This window comes from Tachyglossus aculeatus, chromosome X4 (genome assembly GCF_015852505.1).
Source record: "Tachyglossus aculeatus isolate mTacAcu1 chromosome X4, mTacAcu1.pri, whole genome shotgun sequence".
Classification (NCBI taxonomy): Eukaryota; Metazoa; Chordata; class Mammalia; order Monotremata; family Tachyglossidae; genus Tachyglossus; species Tachyglossus aculeatus.
In genome coordinates, this window is record NC_052098.1 from 50,250,779 (window position 1) to 50,263,397 (window position 12,619).

The window sequence follows — 12,619 nt, forward strand, 5'->3', positions numbered from 1 at the left end:
CTTTCTCTGTTCGGTTACTGATGGGTATAAGCACTCTGTTCTGAATGTGAGACTAACACTTCATCACATATAAAGTGATGAACACACACACACAGATGTGCAATTTTTCACAGCCAGTAATAAATGCAAAGGCCTCATCATGTTGGTAGTGTGCTAAGTGAGGGTTTCTCGGTGTTGAGCTATTTTGACCGAAATTTTGTCCACATTTCACTGGACAGCTTTCGAAAGGTTACTGAAATCTGGACATAACATTGATCAAAGCAGTTCAACGAGGAGTAGCAGAGAGTAAGAGAGTTATTTAGAGTATTCTGCTGGGTCTGATACAAGATAACCAGAAGAAATATAGTCCCTGTCTCATAGAGGGCTCACAATCTAAGAGGTAGGCAGTAGTAGTAGTAGCAATAGCAATGGCATCTATTGAGTGCTTTCTGAATGCAATGCACTGTTCTAATTAAATTAATTGTGGTATTTCTTATGCATGTACTATGTGCTAAGCACTGTACTAAGCGCTGGAGTGGGCACAAGCAAATTGGGTTGGACGTAGTACCTGTCCCACGTGAGGCTCACAGTCTCAATCCCCATTTTACAGATGAGGTAACTGAGGCACAGAGAAGTGGTGACTTGCCCAAGGTCACACAGCAGACAAGTGGCATAGCCAACATTAGAACCCATGACCTTCTGACTCCCAGGCCCCTGTTCTATCCACTACGCCATGCATATACACATACAAGTTCTGAGAATAAATACATGGATAAATATGTACATACATATATACATGCAAGAGGGGAATGAAGAGTTGTAAGAATAAGGGTTATAAGACCATTTGTCTGCTGTTTGACCTTAGGCAAGCCACAACTTCTCTGTGCCTCAGTTCCCTCATCTGTAAAATGGGGATTAAGACTGTGAGCCCCATGTGGGACAACCTGATTACCTCGTATCTACCCCAGCACTTAGAACAGTGCTTGGCACATAGTAAGTGCTTAACAAATACCACTATTATTATTATTACTACTACTACTAATAAGAATCAGGGTACTGATAATTAGAAAAAGGTTATTGGAAGAAGTGGTATTTAAGGAAGATTTTCAAGGTGGGGAGGACAGGTCTGGCAGAGATGGGGTTGATAAGGACTGAGGAGGTATCCTCCTACTTCACAGATGAAGAAACTAAAATGTTACATGACTTGCCCAAGGTTACACAGCAAGTCTGTGACAGAACTTGGATTAGACCCTGGATCTCCTGACTTGCAATCTCATGCCCTTTCCTTGAGGCCATGCTGCCACCTAACATATGGCCTTGTTTTTTTTCCTTTCTGTATGATTTCCTTTTATAGACACCTTTGAAAACAAAATCTTTTTTTCCATGTTGTGTACTGTCTATTTCTATCTTAAATATGGTGATCTGCATGCAGTTGGACTCCTTAAGCATAAACTATGAATGCAATCTTACCATATCCCAGACAAAATTTGAAAGCCAGTAGATAACAGGTTTCACACCACTAATAAACTGCAGATGTTTCGCTTTGCTGACTCGCTCCTGGATCAAAAATACCACAAAGCTTGCTGGGACGAAAGACATGGCAAAGATCACACAGATGGAAACTAGAACATCTACTGATGTGGTCATCCTGAAAACAGAAAAGCAAAGTGATAGACCAAAAATATCCTTTACTAAAGTTCTCAGTATTAATCTATGCAAAAATGTGAGTGAAAAATGTAATCATCACCACCACCACTTCCCTCCTCCTGGCAGCAACACATTTATTTTCATCTGGTCTATCAATCAATCAATCAATCAATGGTATTTGAGCACTTATTGTGCACAGAGCACTATATTAAGCCCTTGAGAGAGTACAATATAACATTGTTGGGAGATACGTTCCCTGCCCACAACAAACTTACAGTCTATAGGGGGAGAAAGACATTTATACAAATAAATTAAATGAGAGATATGTACATAAGTGCTTTGGTCTATGTCAGCTCTATAATAGCTTATGACTTCAAAGATAACTTGAGAAAATAATCAAGGCTGAAAACAGCAGCCATTTGAAGGAGAAAAGATTTATCTCTCCCCCTAAAAGTTATGTCAGTGGTAAGAGACTACATGTAAATCATTTAAAGTCTCACTGATGCTCAACATTGTTGTATAATGCAGTTGTTCTTTAAACATTATTTGTTCTTTTTTATAGTATTTGTTAAGTGCTTACTATGTGCCAGGCATGGTACTAAGCACCGGGGTAGATAGGAGCTAATCAGGTTGGACACAGTCCCCAACCCATGTAGGCCTCACAATCTTAATCCCCATTTTTCAGATGAGGTAACTGAAGCACAAAAAAGTTAAGTGACTTGCCCAAAGTCAGACAGCAGACATGTGACAGAGCCAGGATTAGAACCAAGGTCCTTCTGACTACCAGGCCAGTGCTCCATCCACTAGGCCACACTGCATCTTTCATTCTTCTAATTTCTTTCCTCCCTCTGCTATTGTCATATAAAACATTTCCCTCTCCCTTCAAATTAGCTCTTAATGGGCTTAGCCATATCCATGAAAGAGACACACAGAGAGAGTGTGTGTGTTGCCCTTTGTATTTGAAGAAGACAGCAATGACGGTGAGTTCACCTATGAGTGTGTGTTGGATACTTACAGAGCTACTTCGGAGAGCTGTTGTTTGGTTAGGTTCAGGGGGTGATTGAAAGCAGTAATCCCGTAGGTGCTCGGGTTCTCTCCCTCCTGCAGGTTGGCCCGAAGAATGGCATTGTTTATGACATTCAGGAAAGAGCCAATGGCATGCCAGCCCTTGTTATTGAACCACACCTGAAAGGCAAAATGCCAACTTCAGTAGGGTATGAACCAAATACAAAAACATCTCATTCCCAGAGACAAATCAGTATATTCAAATATTTCTGTATCAGGTGTTATATTGGATTCTCCCAAGTGCTTAGTACAGTGCTCTGCACACTGTAAACACTCAATACCATTGACTGACTGACTGTGAAAATGCGCATCTGTTTTTCTCAGAAGTATATAATCTATATCCTTTTACCTCTGCATAGCATCATAGGGTATGGAGGCATATGGGAAATATTTCAGTTACGAAAATATAGTATCACGTTCTTCTTCCTCAGATCTTTATAAGCAGTTCTCATCCTCTGATGAGTTGAACTGATCCCTGAGGACAGCATTTGTCCTACCAGTTATAGAAAGGCTATCAGAATCGAGTCAAGAATTACCCCAATGAGATGATTTACCTTGACATTATTTTTGGTGTCCAATCCAGTCATGAAGCTTCCCAAGCTGTTGAGAAATCGATCTGCAGCACTGCCCTATGGATGGCACACACACATAAAAAGTCCTTCAGTTTCATCAGATCATTGTCTCTTCTTTTTTAAAGCGTGGAAATAAGCCCACCCTAAGCCCCCAGTAGTATTTATAGACAAATTTTGCTTCAATCAATCCATCGATCATATTTATTGAGTGCTTACTGTGTGCAGGGCACTGGACTAAGTGCTTGGGAAAGTACTACACAACACTATAATAGACACATTCCCTGCCCATAACGAGCTCAAAATAAACTAAAAGAATTTTAAGGATTTCACTAAACTGACAAGAACATGTGACAGCTGCCTTAAGAAGGCACTTTGTTTCAGAGGAGGTAAAAGGGGGCAAGGATATCTGGGAGAAACACAGAAAACCCCAACCTTGAGACTCTTTTGTAGATCTTGCACTTTTTCTCCTGCCACAGACACAGCTTGCAGGGTCTAAGGTTAAGAAGATTAAGTGCTGTGGGAGCCTCATGTGTGCCACTGTCCCTGAGATGAACCAGTAGCCAAACAAACAATAAAGCTCACAGGTTTCTGATTCCTAGTCCAGAGAGGCCAGGATGCATCAAACTGTTTCCCTCCCTCTACATAGCCGACAGATGATCACTCTCCCCACCTTCAAAGCCTTAAGCACATCTCCTCCAAAGAGCCCTTCTCCAACTAAGCCCACATTTCCTCTTCTCACACTCCCTTCCGTGTCACCTGTGCACTTGGATTTGCACCCTTTATTCACACCTCCCTCAGCACCTCAGCATTTGTGTACATACCTGTAATTTCTTTATTTCTACTAATGTCTGTCACCTCCTCTAGGCTGTAAGCTCCTTGTGAGCAGAGAACATGTCTATCAGCTCTGTTATACTCTCCCAAGCGCTTAGTACTCTGATGTGCACACAATAAGTGCTCAATAAGTATGATTAACTGGTTGTTTACTGGCCAAATTCACAAAAGTAAGGGTCCTATAACTCTGTTCAATAAGCTAATACATTAACTACCTTAATCAGGAACTTATGATGGCTTCTTAAAAAAAAATGACCATGTGACCAGGAATGTTTTATAAAAGATCATCCCTTCAACTTTTCTACTGGGTGAAGCTATACAATTAGATACCCTAAGAACATCTCAATCCAATGAAAACTTTGGACTTTTTTGGTTTCAAGTCGGGCTATTTCCCTTGGGCTCAGTTCCATATTGGGATTCAATCAACATACCAGCTGTCCAGTTATATGATGCACAGATTCAAATATTTATCCATCAATCAACTGTATTTGTTAATCTATCCAGAGGATACAGCTTCGTATTTTTCAGGCTTTTGTTTTCATTCATTCATGGGGACTCTGCTGTGGACCATCCCCTTCTCCTCAACACACTATCCAACCTTGGCTTCACAGACTCTGTCCTCTCATCTCTCCGGCTGTTCATTCTCAGTCTCTTTTGCTGGCTCCTCCACCCCCTCCCATCCCCTTACTGTAGGGGTTCCTCAAGGCTCAGTTCTTGGTCCCCTTCTGTTCTCGATCTACACTCACTCCCTTGGTGACCTCATTCGCTCCCACGGCTTCAACTGTCATCTCTACGCTGATGACACCCAAATCTACATCTCTGCCCCTGCTCTCTCTCCCTCCCTCCAGGCTCGCATATCCTCCTGCCTTCAGGATATCTCCATCTGGATGTCTGCCTGCCACCTAAAACTCAACATGTCCAAGACTGAACTCCTTGTCTTCCCTCTCAAACCCTGCCCTCTCCCTGACTTTCCCATCACTGTTGATGGCACTGCCATCATTCCCGTCTCACAAGCCCGCAAACTTGGTGTCATCCTCGACTCCGCTCTCTCGTTCACCCCTCACATCCAAGCCGTCACCAAAACCTGCCGGTCTCAGCTCCGCAACATTGCCAAGATCCGCCCTTTCCTCTCCATCCAAACCGCTACCCTGCTCATTCAAGCTCTCATCCTATCCCATCTGGATTACTATACCAGCCTCCTCTCTGATCTCCCATCCTCCTGTCTCTCCCCACTTCAATCCATACTTCAGGCCGCTGCCCGGATTGTCTTTGTCCAGAAACGCTCTGGGCATGTTACTCCCCTCCTTAAAAATCTCCAGTGGCTACCAATCAACCTACACATCAGGCAAAAACTCCTCACCCTCAGCTTCAAGGCTCTCCATCACCTCGCCTCCTCCTACCTCACCTTCCTTCTCTCCTTCTACAGCCCAGCCTGCACCCTCCGCTCCTCTGCCGCTAATCTCCTCACCATGCCTCATTCTCGCCTGTCCCACCATCGACCCCCGGCCCACGTCATCCCCCTGGCCTGGAATGCCCTCCCTCCACACATCCTCCAAGCTAGCTCTCTTCCTCCCTTCAAGGCCCTACTAAGAGCTCAACTCCTCCAGGAGGCCTTCCCAAACTGAGCCCCCTCCTTCCCCTCCCCCTCCTCCCCTCCCCATCACCCCACCTTACCTCCTTCCCCTCCCCACAGCACCTGTATATATGTATATATGTTTGTACGTATTTATTACTCTATTTATTTATTTTATTTGTACATATTTATTCTATTTATTTCATTTTGTTAATATGTTTTGTTTTGTTCTCTGTCTCCCCCTTCTAGACTGTGAGCCCACTGTTGGGTAGGAACCGTCTCTATATGTTGCCAACTTGTACTTCCCAAGCGCTTAGTACAGTGCTCTGCACACAGTAAGCGCTCAATAAATACGATTGAATGAATGAGTGAATGAATGAAATACTGTATATTGTACCTTGTCCAATTCGAAGAGTTTCTTCACTTGCATAATTGCATCACTGACTTCATCACCTGGAGGAAGTGTCTGTGAATTGCTGGCACCCAAAGAAAACCCGCCATACCTGAAAGCACAGATGATTATTAAAGAATAGACTAACCAGTCTTTCTTTATCATCTAATGAAAGTTTTTTCACTTGCTTCTGTTGAACTTCTCGATTCCATTTCTTCTTCTTATCATTGTTATTGTGGTATTTGTTAACCCCTTACTATGTGTCAAGATACAAGTTAATCAGATCGGACCCAATTCCTGTCCCACATGGGACTCAGTCTTAATCCCCATTTTACAGATGAGGGAACTGAGGCACAAAGAAGTGAAGTGACTTGCCCATGGTCACACAGCAGACAAGTGGCAGAGCCGGGATTAGAACACACTCTACTCTTGCCTTCATCCTCTCACTCACTGTTGCCTTGGCTTAGAACTTCTTCCCTCCCCACATCAGACAGTCCTCAGCTCTCCCCACATTTAAAGCCCTTCTATATCTCACTTCCTCTATTGTCTCGACTGATTTCCCAGAACACTATCATGATCATCATTCTATGGTAGGCCCAAGAACTGTGTTGGGTTTGAGCCCTCTCCTGGGCATTTTGAACCAATGTTATGGGGGACTCAAACTACCAAGCTAGTCCATGGATTCTCAGGACTGCAGTTGACTCAGACTAATCTAAAGCCCCAAACTAAGCTGTGTGAACTTGGGTGAGCTACTTACCTTCTTTGGGCCTCAGTTTCTTCAACTGCAAAGTGGGGATTAAATACCCGTTCTCCTTCCTACTTAGACTGTGAGATCCATGTGGGACAGGGACTATGTCCCACCCACCTGATTATCCTGTATCTACCCCAGTGCTTAGTACAGCGCTTGGCACATAGTAAGTGCTTAACAAGCGCCATACGCTATTATTATTGTTACTACTACTATTGAGCAAAGAGTCAGACTCTCTCTGGGGGCCAGGGAGCACACAGCAATCAAACGCGTAACCAGAATTGTCAGGAAGCTATCCAAATGCTCACATTGAACAGGTAGTGTGGCTTAGTGGAAAGAGCTAGGGACTGGGAATCAAGAGTCCTGGGTTCTAGTCCGAGCTCTGCCCCTGCCCTCCTGTGTGACATTGGGAAAGTCATTTAACCTCTCTGTGCCACAGTGTCCTCATCTGTAAAGTGGGGATAAGAGGCCTGATCTTTCAACCTCTTTACTGTGAGTCCCAAGTGGGACAGGGCCTGTGATTGAACGGTTACCTTGTATCTATCCCAGTTCTCTGTACAGTGCTAGGCACGTAGAAAGCACTTAAGAAACACTATAACTAATGCATTAGAAAAACTAGAAAAGCAAAAGAATTAATGTCACAAGGCCATTGTTCTGGTTGGGAAGGCGTTACGTTCCCAAACCAAGAAGGAGCTTGCTGAAGGTCACATAGCAGGTAAGTGGCAGAGCTGGGATTAGAACCCAGGTCCTCTGACACCCAGACCTGTGATCTTTCCACTAGGCCAAGCTGCTTCCCTGACTACCCTATCTGTAAATGATCTTTACACTGCACTTGCCTTTATGGGTATGATTAGGAATGCAATGCACACTTTTACGTGGCAAGTGTGGATTATCCTCAAGTCAACAGAGCCCCACACCCGCTTTCCCCATCATGATGAAGGGACTTTGAGAGATCTGCAACTATGGGGTGAATGAGACGAAAGAAAGTTCAGTGATAGGGCAGAAAAGAAAATTCACTTACCTAAATTCATTTACCCAGATCTTGTTCTTTAAACTGCAAAATCCAAAACAGAAGAAAAGGAATCTAATAATTCATCGTGTCTCAATAAATACCATTGACTGATTAATAGCAAGCAATATACTTGATTCTAATATTGAGAAGAAAGCAAACTGCAAAACATGGTACAAGCAAGGCAGGACCTTTCTCATGGGAGAGAATTGTGGGGAGGGGATCGGAGAGGGCACTACAAAGAAGAGAATCCAACGAGCCCTGTATCAATCATTTCCTTAGCATCAGAACTTTTGATATTCTCGCACGTCTAAGGTGGCCCCAGGAATGAAAATAAAGCTGCATTTTTACAGTCTTATTGCAGGGATGAAGCAGTCATTACCAAAGAATACCAGATTTACAAACAAATACTTCAAAAGTGGAAGGGAGTTTGAGCTTATTTTTTAAACCCCCTCTTTTAGATCCAATTGAGGATTCAGTTCTTATCTATTTGGAAACTCCGGCCAAGAGGTACCAAGGCCAATAGGAAGAACACAGTGGCATACATCATCTATTCTCCTTCAGTGTGACATCTCTGATGGCTGCTAAGGCAACCTATCATTCCACAGTTAAAGGGTTTAATTCCCTTCCCCCAAATTCCTGGCAAAACAAAATTCAAAGTATATAAAATATGCACCTTTTGGCAATAATCTGGACATAGGTCTTCACCAAATAATCTGAAATGTTTCTTCCAGTCAGGTTCTGGAGGATGTCTGCTGTATGTTGTTTTCTCTGTCATCACACAGAAAGTAAATATAAACCCATTACTGACAGGCTATTATAGAATGCAAATTGAACACTACTGTATACAAATATACATGTTATCATGAAGTAGAGCTGTGAGCTGTGGGGTCACTTGTAATTGAAAGAACAATGTAACAGTCAAGCCGAAATGGTCCGGAACATGGTTCTGGTAAAACACTAAGTGCTGGCTCCGTGATTGGGTAAGAATTTGGAAGCGCTGCGCATTTCTCTACCCCAGCTCCTGCCTCTGAATTCCATGGCCAAGCCAGAATGCAAAAGCTCTGGAAGAACTGAAACACAGCTGTCTAATGGTTAGAGCATGGGCTTGGGAGTCAGAGGGACCTGGTTCTAATCCTGGCTCTGCCACTTGTCTGTTGTGTGACCTTGGACAAGTCACTTTACATATCTGTGCCTCAGTTTCCTCAACTGTAAAACGGGGATTTAATAGCTGTTCTCCCTCCTACTTCAGACTGTCAGCCCCATGCAGGACAGGGACTGTGTCTGACCTAATTGACTTGAACCTACCCCAGGGCTTAGAACAGTGTTTGACACATAGGATGTGCTTAACAAAACAAATTAGGCTAGCCACTTGTGAGAGAGATGATGGCCCTTAAGTCTACAAATGTAAAAATCCAATTGTTCAGCATGACTAGAGCAGAGCCGGACTGGATACCTAAATATTCTGACTGACTGTATTTTACCTGCAATTATCAGAGGATCAGCTGGGCTGAATTGCACCTGACTGCTTCTCCAATAATGGGGACTGCTTAGACCTGGGCTCTTGTGGTGTCAATGTCCTGAACTTGGGACAGACTCCAGGGACTCAATCTCAAGTCCTCCCAAGAGTTGGAGTGTTGACCTGAGATGAATCCAGTCTGCGTAGCCGCTGATTACTAAATTGAGCCTGCTCAGGTAACCCTGCATGCTCTGAATTTGCAGAGTCTAGATAATGGAGTTTTTATTATTCGCCTGTTGTATAATCCTTTCAAAACTCAGATTACTTTACCTTAAAGCTCAGATGTTTAAATCATAAACAGCAGATGTCATTTAGTTTTTCTAGATTGTTGTTCTTTCTAGGCACCACCAAACAAGGGTAGCATTGCAAAATGCAGGGGCCTGGGCAAGGTCCAAATAATTTCATTCCTACACACTGAACTAAAGCTTATATTTTGTGATGCAATATACAGATACGTAATTTATTTTAATGTCCGTTTCCCCCCAGCCGCAGACTGAACACTCCTTATGTGCAGGGAACAAGTCTACCAACTCCAGTATATTGCACTCTCCCAAGTGTTTGGATCAGTGCTTGGCTCACAGTAAGTACTCAATACAGATTAGACACCAGAGAAGCAGCAGCACCCTCTGAGTCATTTTAAATCAATTGTATTTATTGAGTGCTTACTGTGTGCAGAGCACTGTACTAAGCGCTTGGGAAGTACAAGTTGGCAACATATAGAGACATTTTAAAGGATTAGAGCTTTAGAAGGAATTTAACCAGTCCCACCACTGCTAGCAAAGGCTAGCAGTTTGGATGTCCAGATAATAGAAGCTGTGAAATGCAGACTGTGATGAACAACTTAGTATAGAGAAAGCATTTTAAGAGCAAGAAGGTACCAAGGCACTGAATGATTGAAGCACATGAAAATCAAACTGCATCAAATATTTTCCTTGGCTTCCAAAACAAGCTCATTCCAACTCAGGCCATTGCTAAAATATGGGTTTGGGAGAAAAGCACTAATGTGTCAGTTCACTGGATTCAGACCACATACATTCCACAGAATGTTTTTGGGGAAACCATAGAAACTTGAAAATTCCTAACAAAGCTGGAAAAAAATTTGACAGTATTTTTTTCAGGGACCTTCCCTGCTTAAAAACTAAACAAAGCCCTGAACCCCCCTAGCACAGCATATCTGTCCCCCCAGACCCTGCCAGACTGTAGACTCTTGATTGTTTATTGCTATATTGTACTATCCCAAGCACTCAGTACAGTGCTCTGTACATAGTAAATGCTCTGTAAACTCATTGTGGGCAGGGAACGGGTCTACCAACTCTGCTGTATTGTCCTCTCCCAAGCACTTAGTACAGTGCTCTGTGCACAGTAAGTGCTCAATAAATACGCTTGGTATCTTGACTTACTTGAGGAGGAGGCAGTCCCCCAGCTCCTGCAGGGCACACAGGCAACATTTTCTTAATTTTATCATTACTACACTCGCAGGCAGGGGATGGGTTCTCCATTGTCCAGTTCCCTTTCAGGAAGATGTCCATGACGGTCTCAGGCACAGCAGCTGTGGTCCATTGATCTTCACTGACTAAGCAGGGTGCATCTCTGTGGAAGATGAAGAGCAAAGCCAATGAATACCATCTAAAATGGATATGACCTTTCTATGGGTCTTTGAAACAAAATGGCACTGAAGCCCAGGCAGATTGCAGGCCTGCTTAGGAACTTATATCCACCTAAAGCGGGGTGTGTTAAAACCTTCAACAAGAGAAGAGTAGAAATCCCCCTTATAACACCTCTTTCCATTTAATTAAATTCATTTCTGGCTGTCATGAAGACACCTAAAGCGGGGTGTGTTAAAACCTTCAACAAGAGAAGAGTAGAAATCCCCCTTATAACACCTCTTTCCATTTAATTAAATTCATTTCTGGCTGTCATGAAGAGAAGCCCAGAGAACACTGCCTGTCTAAAGAATTAACCATGTTTCAGGGACAGGAATGGGAAAAAGATGCCCTGACAAGATTTCACCAGAAGTGGGTCTACAGTAATGCTAAGGTCACCTGCTGACTTTAGTGCATGGCTACATGAGGCTTGAAATGGGCCAACCAGAATCAGTTTGGGCTTGGAAAGGTCATTATTCCTATTTTATTCTAAAAGGGAGAGCAAATGTTGATAGCAAACTATTGCCCCAAAACATTCACATATTTATGCTAAAAAGGAATAAATGCATTTTCATAAAAAAGGGTGGACTATATTTTCAAGGTTGTGTTGACAAGGACTTGCTACCTGCAAAATGAAAGTTACTACAGCATGATGCTACTCTTTGCAATATAAAAGCCTCTTTGATCAGGCATCACACAGAAGTATTGTCTATAAAACATTAATATTGCAAAACCAGAGCTTGCAATAATAATGCTTGGATAGTGTCTTGCTTCTGAGAAATCCAAAAGCCTGCATAATACATTTTCTCCTTAATTTGCATATTGATAGTGCTATTTTAGTTGTAAAGTTGTTTCAATAATGGGAGCAAATAGAACTTGAAACAGTGCTAGAGATGATGAGTCGGTCATCTGATACATAAGGAGCACATACGAAGATTAACAGCCATGAAAACCATAGGCAGGGGGAATTTATCGCACTTTAAAATGCCAATTTCCAATGTAACTATCTGGACTGTACTTACGGAATTGAGCTTCCTTCCATACAACGGGTTCCAAAGCCAGGGTCATTGGTAAGAGCATTCAAGAGCTTCTGAGTATTTGCATCTCCTGGAGCATCATTGCTATGGGTATACCAGAGACAGATTGTCAGGGAAATGGGATAACCTAGAGTTCTTCAAACCCGGAGGCAACTTGACGGGCAGGTGAATAAGCATGGTTTCAGGAGAAGATAATGGAAATGTCATTTTCAATTCAAAAATATACGCTCCTGCAGTTAATCCTTTCCTTGTTCTTGGAGATAAAACTGCTGAAAATTCTAAAATGCCACTAGCAACTTATGATGGTACTCTGCCTCCATAAATAAATACTGAAATTTGGAATTATGGCCAAGTGATTGCTATCAAATTTATCAAATTGATGAGAAAAGCACGACTAAGTAAATGAATTATTTAAAAACTAAATCATCTAAGTTGGCTACCCAGCTGTGGCCAGGCAGGATAGTTAGGACAGAGTTCGTTGTGGGCAAGGAAGGTGTCTATCAACTCTTATACTGTACTTTCCCAAGCACTTAGTACAGTGCTCTACACTCAGTAAGTGCTCAATAAATACCACTGATTGATGTAGTTGCCCAACCCATCTCCCC

General features: G+C 42.7%; 1 protein-coding gene across 2 annotated transcripts in view; it reads right to left on the minus strand.

Moving 5' to 3' along the window:
* The window catches only part of ABCA1 (ATP binding cassette subfamily A member 1), a 115,108-nt gene that overhangs the window by 18,220 nt on the left and 84,269 nt on the right, over positions 1–12,619 (minus strand). For both annotated transcript variants that reach the window (XR_005456595.1, XM_038769501.1), the window contains exons 29-36: positions 12,000–12,098; positions 10,735–10,924; positions 8,492–8,586; positions 7,828–7,860; positions 6,065–6,170; positions 3,246–3,320; positions 2,642–2,811; positions 1,450–1,627 (exon numbers count right to left, since the gene is read on the minus strand). Coding sequence is in view for 1 of the 2 variants with exons in the window: in XM_038769501.1 (XP_038625429.1) it covers positions 1,450–1,627; positions 2,642–2,811; positions 3,246–3,320; positions 6,065–6,170; positions 7,828–7,860; positions 8,492–8,586; positions 10,735–10,924; positions 12,000–12,098 (946 nt within the window). In the remaining variant the exon portion in view is untranslated. The remainder of the gene's footprint in view (positions 1–1,449; positions 1,628–2,641; positions 2,812–3,245; positions 3,321–6,064; positions 6,171–7,827; positions 7,861–8,491; positions 8,587–10,734; positions 10,925–11,999; positions 12,099–12,619) is intronic.